The 16,964-nt window shown below is 42.8% G+C and overlaps 2 protein-coding genes across 3 annotated transcripts in view; both read left to right on the top strand.

Moving 5' to 3' along the window:
- Positions 1-665, top strand: part of LOC144479148 (ADP/ATP translocase 4-like) — a 103,644-nt gene extending 102,979 nt beyond the window's left edge. Inside the window, exon 6 of the mRNA XM_078201126.1 lies at positions 474-665. Within this exon, the coding sequence (XP_078057252.1) occupies positions 474-665 (192 nt within the window). The remainder of the gene's footprint in view (positions 1-473) is intronic.
- A 12,277-nt stretch (positions 666-12,942) lies between these two features.
- hspa4l (heat shock protein 4 like) overlaps positions 12,943-16,964 on the top strand; it is a 67,833-nt gene continuing 63,811 nt past the window's right edge. For both annotated transcript variants that reach the window (XM_078211086.1, XM_078211097.1), the window contains exon 1: positions 12,943-13,226. In XM_078211086.1, the coding sequence (XP_078067212.1) occupies positions 13,120-13,226 (107 nt within the window). In that variant the 5' untranslated portion in view covers positions 12,943-13,119. The remainder of the gene's footprint in view (positions 13,227-16,964) is intronic.

The following is a 16,964-nucleotide window of genomic DNA, read 5'->3' as shown; positions in this document are numbered from 1 at the left end:
AATGTAGATTTATAATCATACTGCATAATTCAAATTCCTCTCTTAAGTTGTGTGAGCAAAAAATCAAGTCTAAACCAAGGTTTTTGGAAGAGACTCAAGACCTTGAGTAAAACATGAATTGAAAATATTAAAGGACAATTCAGTGGATAAATTTAGTCATATTATGAAGTATGTAATTTCTTAAATCTGTTGAACTATTATTTTCCATTTAGAAATTCCAGTTACTGAGGAGGAAAATGGCACTTCATCCTATGGAAACTTAAGAGTCGAGCTTGTGCAAGGGCGATGTACAATAGCAACTATTGCATGTCACTTTGTAACATCTTTTAGATTGAGTCTCAACAGCACCTATTTGAAAGCATTAATAACAAGTTTTCAATTAAATGTGTATTCCGTGTAAATATGTAAATGGTAGATTGTGATACTAAAGAAGATACCGTAAATTTGAATCCTACATTCTTTTTAAACCACAGAGCGGTGAAGCAATTAGACAGTACAGTGGGACAATTGACTGTTTCGTGAAGATCTATAAGAATGAGGGAGTTGGTGCTTTCTTCAGAGGAGCCTTTTCAAATATCTTGCGTGGCACTGGTGGTGCTTTAGTGCTTGTGTTCTATGACGAAATTAAGAAACTGTTAATTATGCTGGAAGAGAAATTCATGTAAAAAGTTAATTTCAGAATTCAAGTGTGTGTGTTCAGTATTGTTGTACATTTGCTTAAATGGATTTTTCTTTGGGCAATGTATTTTTATAATGAGAAAAAAATGAATTTAAAAATATTTACTTGCTTTTATTTTTAATTACTAGAGTAGTTAAGTGGTTGGCCCTTAACTATGATCCATAACTAGAACCTTGAATTTAAATTTCCAGTGCTCTTTGTCATGAGTTCACAAGATATTATGTTCCTGCTGTTTAATTGAGCCCTGTAGATGATGAGACATTCTAAAATGCTGACTGGTCATTGAAATTCATAGGCCAGGCATGTTGCCCTTTAATTAAAGAATGGTGTATATTGGCAGTAGTCTGGAAAGGGCCGAATTCTTCTAATGTTTGTCCCTGTTGATTGTATTCCCCACCATCATTTATACAGGTGTTTGCCAAAGCATTCTCTAATTATATACAACTTCGATGTCTTGCTATATTTAGGAGAGATTGTTTGAGGTTTCAGTAAAACATGCCTAAATAACATGCCAGGTCACCACTTTAATATTAATAATCCACACATGAGAATAGGTTTGGGGAGGACAATGTTAAATCAGTGGTGTAGATCAACATAGATTTTAGACAGGTTCCATCGTAATTACAAGATATCTAAACAAAAATGGGTTTTAATACAAAAACAACTTCAATATAAAATGCACCAAGTTAGAATCATTGTTTCTGTTGACCCATAACTTCTAATATTCGGGGCGTTACATCTGGGAGGTACCCCAAAAACCGGGATGCAACCACCACCAAGCCCCTGCCACCCACCCCGCCAGAAGGTCCCACATAAGGATTGCATGGCACTTAACAAGGAAGTTCAAATCTCCATTGGGAAATTACCCTGCACTGGAAACCACCCAAAACCCAATTTAAATTGCAGACTTCTGACCCCTTCACAACCCCAACTATCTTCCCAAACCCATATTCAATCCCCTGACTACCTCCCACACCCTTGATCGCCTTCCTGCCATCCCACAGGATCTCCCACTATCCCCTCGACCCATGGTCACTACCCAACATTCCCTTCCTACTCACTAACCAATACACTTCCCTTCCTCCTGACTTCTCGTGGTTAGACCTTTAAACTTACCTGCCTTATAGCAGCTAGTGTTTTCCTTTTTTAAAAGGACATGTGTTCCTTTTGTCCCAACGCTACTGGATCCAGCAGAAAGTCTTGGAAGTGTACTGCACTATTCTCACCAAGCCCAAGTCGGAAGTTTGGACAAGAAAAGTGCTGCTGCATTTTTGTGTAGGTAAAAATGAGAGGGGTGGTCACTCTGGAAGTTATGGCCGAAGTTATTTTTAAGCAGTTATTGGTTATTCAAGCCATAACTCAATATAAGATGCAAAATGCTTCATTCTAACTGTACTAATGAAGACAGAATGTAAATTCTTTCTTTAAATCATTCGAAAAATTGGATTTCTTTTTTTTGTAGATTATTGACAATTTAGTACAAAAATAAAACACAGAAATTCATACTGCTGTGTTTATCTAATAATTTTGGCCCATTTGTTTTCAAACTAGAATCTTTAGAGTTAGGTTTTTGGCATTTATGATCCACAATTTTGTATATCTTTGAACTGTAAAATACTTTGGAATCTCTGTAATGGGTAGATATACTGCATGGTCCAAAATTGAACTATATGGAAGGGGAAGATCCCAGATAAAATCTCTAATTTCTGTTTAGTTAGCTGATCTCTGGCTGGTTAGCAATGGGAACACTGAAATGATGTGGAGATGCCGGCATAAACGCCGGCATCTCCACATCATGACTACCATCGACACCGCAAACTGCCGACTCCAAGTGGAGAGGATCTCCCAAGAAGATCGCGCATATCGACACAGACATCAAGTTTCAACACTGAAATGAGCATAACGAACCAAGATAAGGGACAGTAAAATGAGGGATGTTGATTCTGATTTATTTGTATGGGCCACTGCATCAGGATACAATGTTGAGTCAAAAAACAAGATCAGGTCGAATGCAGCATAAAGGGAGCCGCTCAGCCTTTCATACTGGCACACATATAAAATAACTTTTCAGTAATTCCTATTGCTCTTTCCATTATTTAATTGATTTACTTTCAAATCATTATGCAGGCTTCTGATAGGACATTCAGTATCTTCATGCAATACTTCCCAAACTATTTTCTAATTTGAACAAATTAAGACACTTGAAAATTAATGCAAGCCCAAATGGCATGATGAAACAAAACATCAAAAAGCAAAATAGTAACATCGAGTACATAATTACTAAAAGTTCTTGTATTGTAAATCAATCAGATCAGAAATTCCAAGGTTTATTATGTATGAGGTTAGCCCAGACCCCAACTTTACTTGATTTTGGCATTAATGCGAGCATAAGGTGTTTTGGTTCAGTTGTGATTCTATTGACCCACGAGGTAGGTTTCATTAAAACAAACTTTATTTAAGAACACAGTTAGAATATAATAAAAAAGAATGAGCATAACTTTTACCAATTAAAATTGGTAAAGTATAACAAAGTTTAATTTTTAACAGCTATCTATAGTTCCAATTTGAGCAATATCCCCATAAATGTACATCCTTCTTCAGAACCAATTAGCACCAAAAACAGATATTCTCACGTGGATGCCAAATTTCCAGACTTTTAACCACTCTGAACCTGCCTTCTGACTCCAATACAGAAGTTTCCAGAGAACAGCAAAACTTCAGAGAAAGACCTATTTTCTGATCCCAGTCTCCAAATCCAGAGAGGGAAAGATACAGAAACTCCAATTTCCTCTCTCTACACATTCTTTGATAAATGTCTATATAGGGGGGAGTCAAATGGGGAAGGGTTTGGTCATGATGCGGTGGGGATGTCAGGGTTCAGTCAGAAGACCCATTGGGAGAGTCCTGGGCATGATCTTACCAGTTCGCTGTGCCTGTCGATCAGCGTGGCGAGCCATGAAGATAGTGTCAGAGGCCAAAAATCCAGTTTGCGCCAGGGATTGCTATCTTCCCATCCCCCCCCCTCATTACTATAATATTGCCTCGATCTCCATTTAATTGTCGAGTATGACACTGGTGAAACGCCATGCCAGTGAGAACCATTACTGCAGACCAGGTGTTATGGCCACGCCGGGGGGGGGGGGGGGGGGGGGGGGCGGAATCGGAGGCAATTGAAGCAGACAGGTGGTTGAGAGCCGGGCAGGGCTCATGAGATAGTGCCTGTGTGGCAGTGCCCACCTGGCACCCTGGCACTGCCCAGTTGGGGACTGCCGGTGCAGTGCCAGGGGGTGGGGCTGTGACAGGTGAGCTATGCACTCTGAATGGGGGGGCATAGAGGTGGGGTTGTAGAGGGAGTCAAGATGGGTTGGGGCATCTCGGGGGTTCATCAGGGGACCCATTGGAAGGGCTCTGATGCCCCGATGCCAGTGACTCATGTCAGTGTGGGCTGTGACAAAGCCGCCCATGAAGGGGAGTGGCTGGGAGGAGGTTTCCCAGTCCATTGGCAGATCTTGGCGCTCGAGATGTGTAGGCTCCACGCCCACCCCTCTGTACTGACGTAAAGTTCCTGGCTGTCAAAAAAAATTGACAGCGTGCCGAGCTTGCCAGAAATACCAGCAGAAGGACAAGGACTCCCATTTTTTCGCCATTATGATACTTAGAATTTGTTTGAGTAAAATCCAACCAATGTCTCATTTTTTAGGCCAGGTGAAGGGGTAATCTATTTAATTATTATTAGTCCTTTTCATGGAGAGCAATGCTCAGTTGAGTTTTGCTCTTGGTTCCAACACCCAATATACTAGCATTTTGCCATGACCAATGGGTTGCATTCCTGCAAAAACCTATCAAGGTCTGGCACTGAGGTTCATTTTGCCATATTCTGCAGGAAGGGAAGTGACTGCCTCTAAGGAGCAGCAAATGTTCCCCTTCAAGCTGCAGGGAGCAGAATCAACTTCAGTACGTGGCCTTCTTCAATTTCGCAAAAGCCTTTGACTCTTAACCGTGAGGGATTGTGGAACATCCTCAAATTCAGATGCCTGCAGAAATTTGTCACGTTGACATTAGAGCAGCATTTTAACTAACTGACATCAAGGACCCATAGTAATACTGAAGTTAGTGCAAACCACGATGTAAAGTGCTGGCTTGAGTCATACCTAACATAAGGAAAATGGTTTTGCTTGCTTGAAGCCAATCATCTAAACCACAGCACATTGCTGTAAGAATTTCTTACAGTAGTGTTCTCGGCCCAGCCAGCTTCCGTTGCTTGATCAATGACCATTGCTCCATCATGAGGTCAAAATTTAGATTGTTCACTTATGATTGCACAATGCAGTTCCATTCGCAATTTGTCAGAAAATGAACCAGTTGATGACCAGATAGCTACACGTAGGCAACATCCAAGCTTCGAATAATAAATCCAAGTAGCTTTCAATCCTAACAAATGCCAAGAAATTATTATTTTCAAAAAGAGAGAATCTAACTATCTCCCTATGACATTCAATGGCATCACCATCACTGAATCCTCCATGATCAATTTCCTAGGGGATTGATCAAAAATTAAATTGGACCAGCCACTTAAGTGCTGTGGCTATGAGAGGAGTTCAGAAGCTGAGAATTTTGCGATGGATAACTCTTCATAGAAATCATAGAAACCCTACAGTACAGAAAGAGGCCATTCGGCCCATCGAGTCTGCACCGACCACAATCCCACCCAGGCCCTACCCCCATATCCCTACATATTTTACCCACTAATCCCTCTAATCTACACATCCCAGGACACTAAGGGCAATTTTAGCATGGCCAATCAACCTAACCCGCACATCTTTGGACTGTGGGAGGAAACCGGAGCACCCGGAGGAAACCCACGCAGACACGAGGAGAATGTGCAAAATCCACACAGACAGTGACCCAAGCCGGGAATCGAACCCAGGTCCCTGGAGCTGTGAAGCAGCAGTGCTAACCACTGTGCTACCGTGCCGCTCAACTCATGTATCTGCAAAGTCTGCTCTATACAAGACACCAGCCAGGAGTGATAGCATACTTTCTACTTGCCTGGATGAGTGCAGCTCCTACAACATTCAGGAAGCTCAACACCATCCAAGACAAACCTGTTTGATCAGCACCCCATCCACCAGTTTAAGTATTCCCTCCTTCCAAAACTGGCACAAATAACAATAATGTATGCCATCGACAAGATTTGTTGCAATAAGTCACAAAAGCTATTTCAACATCACTTTCCCAATCCAATTACTACCGAAAAGAACAAGCAAGAAAATGGATGGGATCTCCCCTTCTGCCAATGAGCAAGAGAGAGTAGGACTTTCCTTCTGAGAATTAAGGAGTGCAGCATGGCTTAAAACACAGCGAGAGTGGGATTTCTCTTCTGAGAACTGGTGAGACCAGCAGGACTTGACGCTGTAACCAGAAATCTGTCAGACCGACCCTTGGTATGAAAAATTGAGGAATGACATTACAGGGAAGCAGATAGATGTTAGAGTGATGAGTATTTCCTGTTTATCTTAACTAGGAAATTTCAATCGGGGTAAGTAGAACATTTATTGAAACAATAAGAATACAAGCACATGCAGAACTAGAGCCATTAATTAAAATTTAAATAATTAAATGCTATAAAGAGGGCAGGGCATGTGATGTGTTGCAGCTGCAGAATGTAGGTTGGCAGTTTGATCCAGAGCAAACGTGTCTGTGGTAAGTGTCTGCAACTTGAGAAGTTTTGCTCAGAGTCATTGAGCAGGACACCAAGCTGTAGGCACTGGATCAGGGTGGGGGGAACTTACCTTAGACAGTTTATTCCAGGGGGCAGTATAGGGTTGATCCATGATCAGGGGCAGGATTGTGAGTGGGGCAGATATGGGGTTTGAGAAGGTAGAAGTGGAGGAGCCTCAATCTTTGCAATTATCCAAAAGGTTTCAGTTTCTTACAGCCTGTATGACCAAAGGAGGGGACTGCAGAGTGGATGAGCAAACTCGCCTGCATTTTCCCCATAGCCCTCCAAATAATTCATTTTCAAATAATAATCCAATTCTCTTTTAAAAGCCTCAATAAGCCCTATCTCCACCAAACTATCAGACAGTGCATTCTAGATCCCAACTCCTCGCTCTCAAAAGGTTTCTCCTCATATCTCCATTGCTCCTTTTGACATTTTCTTAAATCAGGGCTGTCTTGTTCTCAACCTTTCCACCAATGAGAACAGTTTCTCCCTATCTACTCTGTCCAGACCCCTTATGAATTTGAATATCTCTATCTCTTAACCTTCGATTCTCCAAGAACATTCCCAGCTTGTCCAGTTTTTCTGTGTAACTGAAGTTCCTCATCCAAGAACCAATCTCATGAATCTTTTCTGCACCCTCTCAAATGCCTTCACACTTTCTTGAAGTGTGATGCCCAGAAACAGACGCAATACACAAGCTGAGATCAAAGCAGTATTTATTACGTCTAACATAATCTTGCCTTTGTACTTTATGCCCTCATTGATAAAGCCTGGGATTCTGTATGCTTTATTAACTGTTCTCTCAAAACTGTTGTGTCACCTCAATGCTTTATGCACACATATATCCGGATCCCTCTGCTCCAACACTCGCTTTAGGATTGTATCTCTTAGTTAGGGAGATAGACACAGTTCTCTTCAGCCAAGAACAAAAGCCCAGAAGGCTGGGTGTCAGGGCACAGGATATCTGCTTTGGGCTGGACAGAAACTTTCATGGCGGGGAGGAGGATCCAATGTCATGGTCCACGTTGGTATACAGAAAAATATAATGGGGGCTTGTGAGACAGGTACAGTGATAATTGGTAATTTTAAGATTGGATGAATCAGATTGGCAGTGGTAAGATTGGTTCTGTTAAGAACATGGTTTTTTTAGATAAAATTCTGGAGTCTACTGTGGTATTCTGTAAAGCAAGATTGTGGGGTCTGTGTGTGTATGTCCATCTGAATGTATGTATGACTAATTAAGCTGGGGATTGAGTGTCTGGAAAGTTGAAGACATCAAAAGGGGCTAGGTATGAGAGGCAGGCACTTGAAATGAACTGAGTTTGATGTTCCATGTGTAAATAAGACATGGGTAGAAATTTGTATTAGGAGATAAAGAAGGTTTGTTGTATTCAGTTGTTGCATTTCAAACACAAGGGAAGTAAAAAGGAGTTTACAGCTGAGACAACATAAGGAGGAACTGTTGCTTCAGGACACTGATGATTTGCTCCATGATGTTCTTTGTGGCTGCATTGCTTTTGTGTGTCCTTGTGTGGTTGGTGGAGGAAGGGAGTCATGAAATGTGCGTGGTGGGTATCCCTGTCACCAAACAGTCAGCCTTTGATTCGTTGTGGTGACCCAAGGAAGGCAGATGCACTAACTACCTTGGGACAAAGGTGTCGTGACTGCTGCCAGGATAGCAAGCATTCACCCACATGAAGTACTGTGCATGCTTACAAACCACTTGTGCATTTGATGGCATGGTATTTCTTTTGATTCTGGTATATTGTTTACAGGGATATATTTGTTTCCTCTACACATAGCTTCTCCTCTACAGTTCCTTGATTTGTTGCAGCCTGAGAAGGACTGAAATTACAGACCCCCGAATTCTAACAGACTTTCTGTTTGTCAACACAAAGAAATTTCTCTCACCTCCCTTTCAGGATGCAGCAATTCTCTCTTCAAAATCCAACAAGTCACCAAAACTCCTCCAATAGCACGCGTTATTTCCACAATTTTTGCAACTGCGTAAGTATATTAAAAGTACTTCACCTGCTAGTTGGGTGGCTGGCCCTTTACATAAGATTAGTGCAGTGAATGATTATGAACCTACATTGTCCACATTGAGAGAACATGCACCAAACCTGCCGCAGATGTAGTCTGGTGTCACAAACCGCTCACTCTGCGTCCTGCACGCCCTTCCAGAAGCACTGCGTGGCCGGTATTTGCAGCCTAATTCTCCACTTCCCCTTCCAGGCTAATTTACATCCATATCCTACCGCAATTGAAATAAACACAAACTCACTAAAGTGTATGATGAAGGATTATGTACAAACACGCAAAGTACTTTACAAGTAATTGATTACTTTTTGAACGGGAGTCACTGTCGCTATGCAGCCATACACAACAGCCAATTTTCACACAGCAAAATTCCACAAACAGTATCCACAAACTAATGACCAAATAATCTTTTGTTTGGTAGTATCCTTTGAACAAGGAATGTTGGTCAACGTACTAGGAACATCTCTCAGCTCCTCGAATATACTATGTAATCTCAAAAGGCAGATGGAGCCCCAAATTTATGACACATCCAAAAGACAACAGCCTCCATAAATAGTGCGAAGCCAAACAAGATTTTATGTTCAAGCTTGCAGCAAGGCCTAAACTCAACCAGGCTAGAAATGTATCCACACGGTTTTTGGATGCGGGATTTGTGATTCATGAACTGCCAGTTGGGATGAATTTGAGGGACGTGGCCGCGCAGCTTAGTGGGAAGATCAGTTGGAATTCAATGCCAGTGAATGTGAGATGGGGTAGCAAAGAAATTGACACCAGTTATTATATTTGGAACGGAAGACTGTGCAATGGAGTAGAGGGATTTGGAAGTTCTCAGAACATTAAAGGCACAATTCAGGCTGATAAGCCTGTTAATAAAAAAGGTAATAGAATTCTAGGTTTTATCTCAGGAGATATAGAATATAGAAGTCAGGGTAATGATGAGCCTATATAAAACCTTAATGAGACCTCAGTTTGATTGCTGTGTGCAGTATTTGGCTCCATGCTACAGGAAGTATTTCAAGGCTTTCATGAGGGATGGTGCCTGGTATGAGGCCATAGAAATGCACAGAAAGACATACTAAATAATTAATAAATTTCACAAGGTTTTTACAGCACAGGAACAGAATATTCACAGATCCATGCTGATGTATGATTCTCTCCCCTCCTTAATCGATTAACATTTCCTCTATTCCTTTCTCCCTCATCTGCTTAACCAGATTTGCCTTAAATGAAAGTATTCCAAAGTAGTGTAAGTATTATAAATTAAATGGCAGTAATCATTTGAAACTTTTTTTTAGAACCACATAGTTTACCAGAAGATGTTAATGGAAATAAGACAAGATAGGACAAGGTGTCTAGAAGACCGGAGGGATCAAGAGAAAGGGACCATAGATTCAAGCTTAAGTTCTATAATAAAGGAAAGGAAAAACATCTTCACATAAGAGTTGTGAGTTTCTGGAATTCACTTCTAATCGTGATAGTTGAAGCAGGAACCATGTAAATATTCCAGATGAAATTAGATAGGAAAGGGTGTGAAGAAAGATAGGAAGAAAACCATTAGAACTGTTTGTTCACATGTAGGGTGAATCTTAACAAGGAGTGGTCACTGAATGGCTTGTTTCTGTGTAATATCTTCTATATGTTGCTAAGTAACACAGGTGCTGCAAGGTAAACACAAACTACATTCTGCACAGGATAAAAATAAAGAGGATGTACTTAAAAGATTGGTATATCAGAGTGGAAAAGTCACCGGCCTGGGTGTGGTAAAACTGAGAGAATTAAGGGGGGGGGGGTTTGTTTATGTGATGTGCACATTGCTGGCAAGGCCAACATTTATTGCCAATCTCTAAAATTGTGGAGGCTGTGGCCACAATCTTCCAACCCTCCTTGAATGTGAGGCTGGTGTCAGAACACTAGAGGATTGTGAAACTCTGAAGAAGAATGACAACTGATAATTGACACATTAATTAAGCATATAAAAGCATGGGAAGTGACCTGCAAACCAGAAAGACCAAAGTCTTCTATTGAATCCTGTCCTGCATCAAATCCAATGCCTTCAATGGAAATTCATGGTAAAGTGTGGAAAATGACCCTCACTTCCCATATGATGGAAGTTATCTCGCCCAAAAGCTGACATTGGATTTGGTGATGTATTTCATCTATGTATCAATTCAGCTGATGGTAAATAATGTACTCTTACTTTTTGAAAGTCGTCATTTCAGAGCCAACATTAAACTCCACACTCTATTAGGTAGTAAACTCTCCATGCTTCTCTATGGTGCTGAAGCTTGGACAACTCATGGACACCACATCAAGAATCTTGAACATCATCAGTGCTTCTTAGAAGGCAAAAGAACAAACATGCGTGTTCTACAAGAATGCCTTCCTTTATTATGATTTTGATTGCCCTCCACAGGTGACACAGTGGCACAATGGTTAGCACTGCAAATAATTTTGTCCTTCATTGCTAGAAGGATGGAGTTTAAAAACAGCAAGATTACGTTGCAGCTTTTTAAGGTGCTGGCGAGGCCACACCTGGAGTACTGTGTACAGTTTTGGTCTCCTTACTTGAGAAAGGATATACTGGCACTGGAGGGGATGCAGAGGAGATTCGCTAGGTTGATTCCGGAGTTGAGAGGGTTGGCTTATGAGGAGAGACTGAGTAGACTGGGGCTATACTCATTGGAATTCAGAAGAATGAGGGGAGATCTTACAGAAACATATAAGATTATGAAGGGAATAGATAAGATAGAAGCAGGGAAGTTGTTTCCACTGGCGGGTGAAACTAGAAGTAGGGGGCATAGCCTCAAAATAAGGGGAAGCAGATTTAGGACTGAGTTAAGGAGGAACTTCTTCACACAAAGGGTTGTGAATCTGTGGAATTTCCTGCCCAGTGAAGCAGTTGAGGCTACCTCATTGAATGTTTTTAAGGCAAGGATAGATAAATTTTTGAACAGTAAAGGAATTAAGGGTTATGGCGAGCGGGCGGGTAAGTGGAGCTGAGTCCACAAAAAGATCAGCCATGATCTTATTAAATGGAGGAGCAGGCTCGAGGGGCCAGATGGCCTACTCCTGCTCCTAGTTCTTATGTTCTCACAGCGCCAAGGACCTGGGTCCAATTCCTGGCTTTGAGTCACTGTCTGTGCGGAGTCTGCATGTTCTCCCCATGTTTGCATGGGTTTCTTCCAGGTGCTCCGGTTTCCTCCCACAGTCCAAAAGATGTGCTGGTTAGGTGGATTGGTCATGCTAAATTCTCCCTCAGTGTATCCAAACAGGAGCCAGAGTGTGGCGACTAGGGGATTTTAACAGTAACTTCATTGCAGTATTACGGGAAACCTACTTGTGACACTAATAAGCATACTTTAAACTTAAACCTTAAAACTATCAAAGTCAGACAGAAGGGACATTGTTATTTAGGGTGGGGACACGGGGATATTGTTATTTAGGGTGGGGAGTGCAGAGATATTGTTATTTAGGGTGGGGGGGTGCAGGGATGTTTTTATTTAGGGTGGGGAGTGCAGAGATATTGTTATTTAGGGTGGGGGGGTGCAGGGATATTGTTATTTAGGGTGGGGGCACGGGGGTATTGTTATTTAGGGTGGGGGGTGCTGGGATATTGTTATTTAGGGTGGGGGTGCTGGGATATTGTTATTTAGGGTGGGAGGGGTGCTGGGATATTGTTATTTAGGGTGGGAGGGGTGCTGGGATATTGTTATTTAGGGTGGGGGGTGCTGGGATATTGTTATTTAGGGTGGGGGTGCTGGGATATTGTTATTTAGGGTGGGGGTGCTGGGATATTGTTATTTAGGGTGGAGGTGCAGGGATATTGTTATTTAGGGTGGGGGGGGTGCTGGGATATTGTTATTTAGGGTGGGGGGTGCAGGGATATTGTTATTTAGGCTGGGGGCTGCAGGGATGTTGTTATTTAGGGTGGGGGTGTGCAGGGATGTTGTTATTTAGGGTGTGGGGTGCAGGGATGTTGTTATTTAGGGTGGGGGGTGCAGGGATGTTGTTATTTAGGGTGGGGGGTGCAGGGATGTTGTTATTTAGGGTGGGGGGTGCAGGGATGTTGTTATTTAGGGTGGGGGGTGCAGGGATGTTGTTATTTAGGGTGGGGGGTGCAGGGATGTTGTTATTTAGGGTGGGGGGTGCAGGGATGTTGTTATTTAGGGTGGGGGGGTGCAGGGATGTTGTATTTCAGGGATGGGGTGTGAAGCTGACTGATCCAATGTAGGCTCTATTCTCTCCCTCCAGATGCTGTTAGACCTGCTGAGATTTTCCAGCATTTTCTGTTTTGGTTTCAGAGTGCAGCATCCGCAGTATTTTGCTTTTGTCATTCACTATTGAGTGAGTGTGACATTGGCCTAGCGCCTGCTGCTGCTGCTGCTGGGCTCTTTGTGACGCGCCGGACAGCTCAGACGTCACGGTTTGACTGCCAGGTTGCGGACCCGAGCGCGCGGGTCCTGGCGGCCAATCAGCGCCGCCGGGGGGGGCGGGACTCGGGGTAGCGTGGTGCGTGGGGACTGCGGTGTTCTGGAGCCTTCTACCGGCGGCTGCTGAGGAGAGAGGTGGAGGAGTAGTCGCTGTCTCTCTGCCTGTTAGAGTAACCGCGGCGTCCCATTAACGGCCTCTGGTCTTGTTTCGAACCGATTTAACGAGGAGGGTGGTGGTCGTCATCATGTCGGTGGTGGGCTTCGACGTGGGTTTCCAGAACTGTTATATCGCGGTGGCGAGGAGCGGCGGCATCGAGACCATCGCCAATGAGTACAGCGACAGGTGTACACCGTGAGTACCGGCGGCCTGGGGCATTCCGCAGCCGGCTCTCCGGGGGTTCTTCAGTCCGCTGAGCCGGCGGGGAAGAGGGAGGATGGAGCTTGCCCCCGGCTGGGACAGTGTTGTGATCGGGGAGGCGACTCCGCGTTGATGCTGGGCCTGCTCTCCTTCCCCCTTCAGTGCGGGGAGTGGGCGGCCTCGGGTCGGTGTGGTGGGGGAGAGACCGAGCCGGTGAGGAGAAGGGATCAGATCTCTCTGCAGCAAGGTGTGGCGCTGACTCGCCCGCTTTTCACTAGCCTCCGCTGCTTCCCTCCCTTAGACCCCTGTTTAATTTTTAAAGTTGGCTTTATTTGATACCTGTGTATTCCGTGGCCTCCCCGGTGGGCGTCGAGTTTCAGGTCAGCCCGGTTTGGATGTGTGTGAGAGCTGAGGAGCGGGGGGGGAACCAGTTCATTCAGTCAGGCAGACACCTTGCGGTCAGCACCAAATGGCAGGAGGAAGCATCCTTCGCATCTCAGTCTCCCAAACACGTTTCTCAATCCCATTGAGCGACCGGGTGCGATTTCACTCTTTTTTTTAAAAATGACGCCTTTGAATGAGATTTATTCCCATCCGTTAAACGGCTCGCGTTCGCTTTGGTCTCTGCAGTTATTGTCTCCCTTTTCCCGCTCCCTCTTCATTAACTTGTCCAGTTTAAGGGCCAAGTTATTTTTCAATGACCCGATTTTTCTGTATAGACTCGGGCCGTCCTTCATTGAATCCCTTACAGTGCAGGAAGAGGACATCCAGCCCATCCAGTCTCCTCCGACTCTACGAAAGAGCATCCCGTCCAGGCCCTACCCCTATAATCCTGTAATTTCCCTTGGCTAATACCCCTAACCTACACATCTTGGGACACTAAGGGGCAGTTTAGCATAGCCAGTACACCTAACTGCATCTTTGGATTGTGGCAGGAAACCAGAACACCTGGAGGGAACCCACGCAGACATGGGGAGAACATGCAAACTCCACGTAGTGACCCAAGGCTGAAAACGAACCTGGATCCCTTGCGCTGAGAGGCATCAGGGCTTACTATTGTCACTGTGCTGCCCTGTCCTCGTTGTAACTATTCGTATACATAATCAGATCTCTGCAGCATATGAAAAAAATTATTGTAATTAGGCAGGAGGGTGAATGGCAGCTATCAAAATGATTCAATTTTAATGAATTTATCTTGCATGTGCTTGAAAATCGGAATGTAGAGAAGGAATAAATCACCGAGATCTTCAATCTTGTTCTCTTCTATATTCAGTGATCTAGACTGCACATGTACTTAACTGCGTGCTTTCTCGTTTTTTTTTTACTTTTACCTAGCAAAAATCTAATGTCAGTTTTAAGTTTCAATTGTCCTAGTATCCATAGCCTTTCAGGGCACTGAATTCTTAATATCCACATTGCTTGGTGGCTGAATTGCTCTTTGGCATTCTCAAGATTTCCCCACCAGAGGGCATAGTGTCTCAATCCATGCTATGGAATCCTTACTTTAAAGTCTTAATTTTGATCACTACTTGAGTTGGTCACTTGGTTAAAACCACATTTAGGCAGCTTGCCATCATAATTGCACCATTGAAATATTTTGAGGATTGAAAAACAGGCTTTTGACTAGCCAAAAACCAGTAGAGTTCAGTGCAAAGAAATTTGATGTAATTTTCAGCGTCCATGAATAGTGATGCTGTGCTACAGTTGTATGAAGCTATGGTTGGACCTAATCTGGGAATTTGCACCTGTATACTGTACATTGGCTTTGCAGAGTGATACTGGGGCAAAAAGGATTAAATTAAGGTGACTGGTTATAGATCATGGGGTGATCTAATTGAGTTTAATATGCCTAAAAGATTATTCCTGCTTATGGTAGACCTAGACATCAATTCAAGGAAAGAATCTTTAAAATTGGAGGTAGAGTGAATTTAAAAAGCAGTTCGGGTAAAAGGAGGAGAAACCTAGAACACTTTTCTTTCTCCCAAAAAGCTGAAGCTTGGTCAACAGAATTTTAGACATCGACATCTTTATATCAAAACTGTCTTAATTAATTGATATTTGTTTTAGATCGGTGTTGCTAATAAATCATGCAAGTGTAATACCGTTTTCTGTCATGACTTGCCAGCTAGAAGCTTCTGAAGCTTTCTAAAGACTTGTTATATTGCCTTCTCAATATTGTGCAATTTTGGGGCGAAACTGTAAAGTGGAGCATCTTGAATACTTCTGTTCATAGGTTGTTGTAGTTCCCACTGGAACTGAAAAAGATTAACTCAGCTGTGAAGGGCAAGTAATTCTGCCAATGAGAAGCAGAAAATTTAGCAACAAAGCACTTTGTGCAGACATCTCTAACATCAAAGCTAACACTAGAAAAACTGTAGTCCTTCAGATGATATGAAGGATGTGTGAAGTGAGACTTCAAGCAATCTAGTATAAATTTCTTATAATGTAGCAGTCATCTCTACAAGCAGCCAGAAGCGGGCTTATAAGCGGTAAGTAATATTTGTGCCAGATAATGACTATACTGCAAAAGTATAGCTTTTATTTGCTATATAAATGCAAATTTGGGGTGAGTAGCTCACCTCTGGAATCCCCAAACCCCTTCAAACAAGGCATAAATTGGAAATGCAATGGAGTATTTGTCAACCTTTGTGGATGGACACAGTTGCAGAACAAACTGTGTCCCGTGTTCTGAATTTCAATAGATTTATTCTGCATGCTTACTACCCTATGTTATTGGTTTGAACCTGGTAACATCCTTTACATTTATTTTCCAAATGGCACCTTAAAATACATTTTCTGTAGTTCTGCATTTTATGTCTCTTATCACCTTTTTAATTCCCATCCCAGTTCTTACTGGAATTGTTTTGTATTTGGCCTCTGATTTAATGATCCAAGGGCCATAGTTATTTAGCTTAAGCTTCCTGATTCTAGACATGTATTTGTCTTGCAAGCTCAGGCATTTGCATCTCAATGTTTTGGTTGTTTCCTAATTTTATTTTTGTCATTCAAGGGATGTAGATTTTGGTGGTTGGGCTGCCTTAAGTTACTTTGATTTCATTTATTTGGTTGGACACAAAAATATGTCCCTAGTTGTCTTTGAGAAGGTAATGAACTGCCTTCTTGAACTGCTGTAGTTACACTCTGTTGCTGGAGAGGGAAATTCCAGGATTTTGACCCAGTGATGGTGAAAGAGCATTGATGAGCCAATATAGATTAGTGAGCGCAGAAATGATAGGTGAACAGGAGTTGGAGATACGGGTCAGAGTTTTGAATAAGCTTAAGTTCATGTAGGATGGAGGATGATGGGTCTGCCAGAAGTTCATTGAAGCAGTTGAGTCAACAGGTAACAAAAGTGGGGATAAGGGTTTCAGTGACAGCTTTGCTGAGGCAGGCTGAGTGGAGCAATATTATGGAGGTGAAAGTAGGCGGTCTTATTAATTGGATGGATAGTGGAAAGTAGCTCATCTGAGTCCAAAATACAGCAAGGATTGTAAGCAAACTTGTTCTGCCTCACTGGTCAGGGAGCAGTTTAGAGTTGAAATCTACAGATGAAACAGTCTGAGGACAGCATATTCGAGCTACTTCACTGGTCAGATTATGCTGTTACTGCTAGCTATTTCTGGTTGCAGATGTACAATGATGAGCCTAAGAGATGGTGCAAAGTGCCACCAGAATGGTCCCCAGTTTTGAAATCTCTTGAGTAAAGACTGGAGAGAGTGACTTTCTTCAGTT

This window comes from Mustelus asterias, chromosome 1, assembly GCF_964213995.1.
Source record: "Mustelus asterias chromosome 1, sMusAst1.hap1.1, whole genome shotgun sequence".
NCBI lineage: Eukaryota > Metazoa > Chordata > Chondrichthyes > Carcharhiniformes > Triakidae > Mustelus > Mustelus asterias.
Note: the sequence above shows the minus strand (reverse complement) of the source record. Positions and strands in the feature narration are given on the sequence as shown.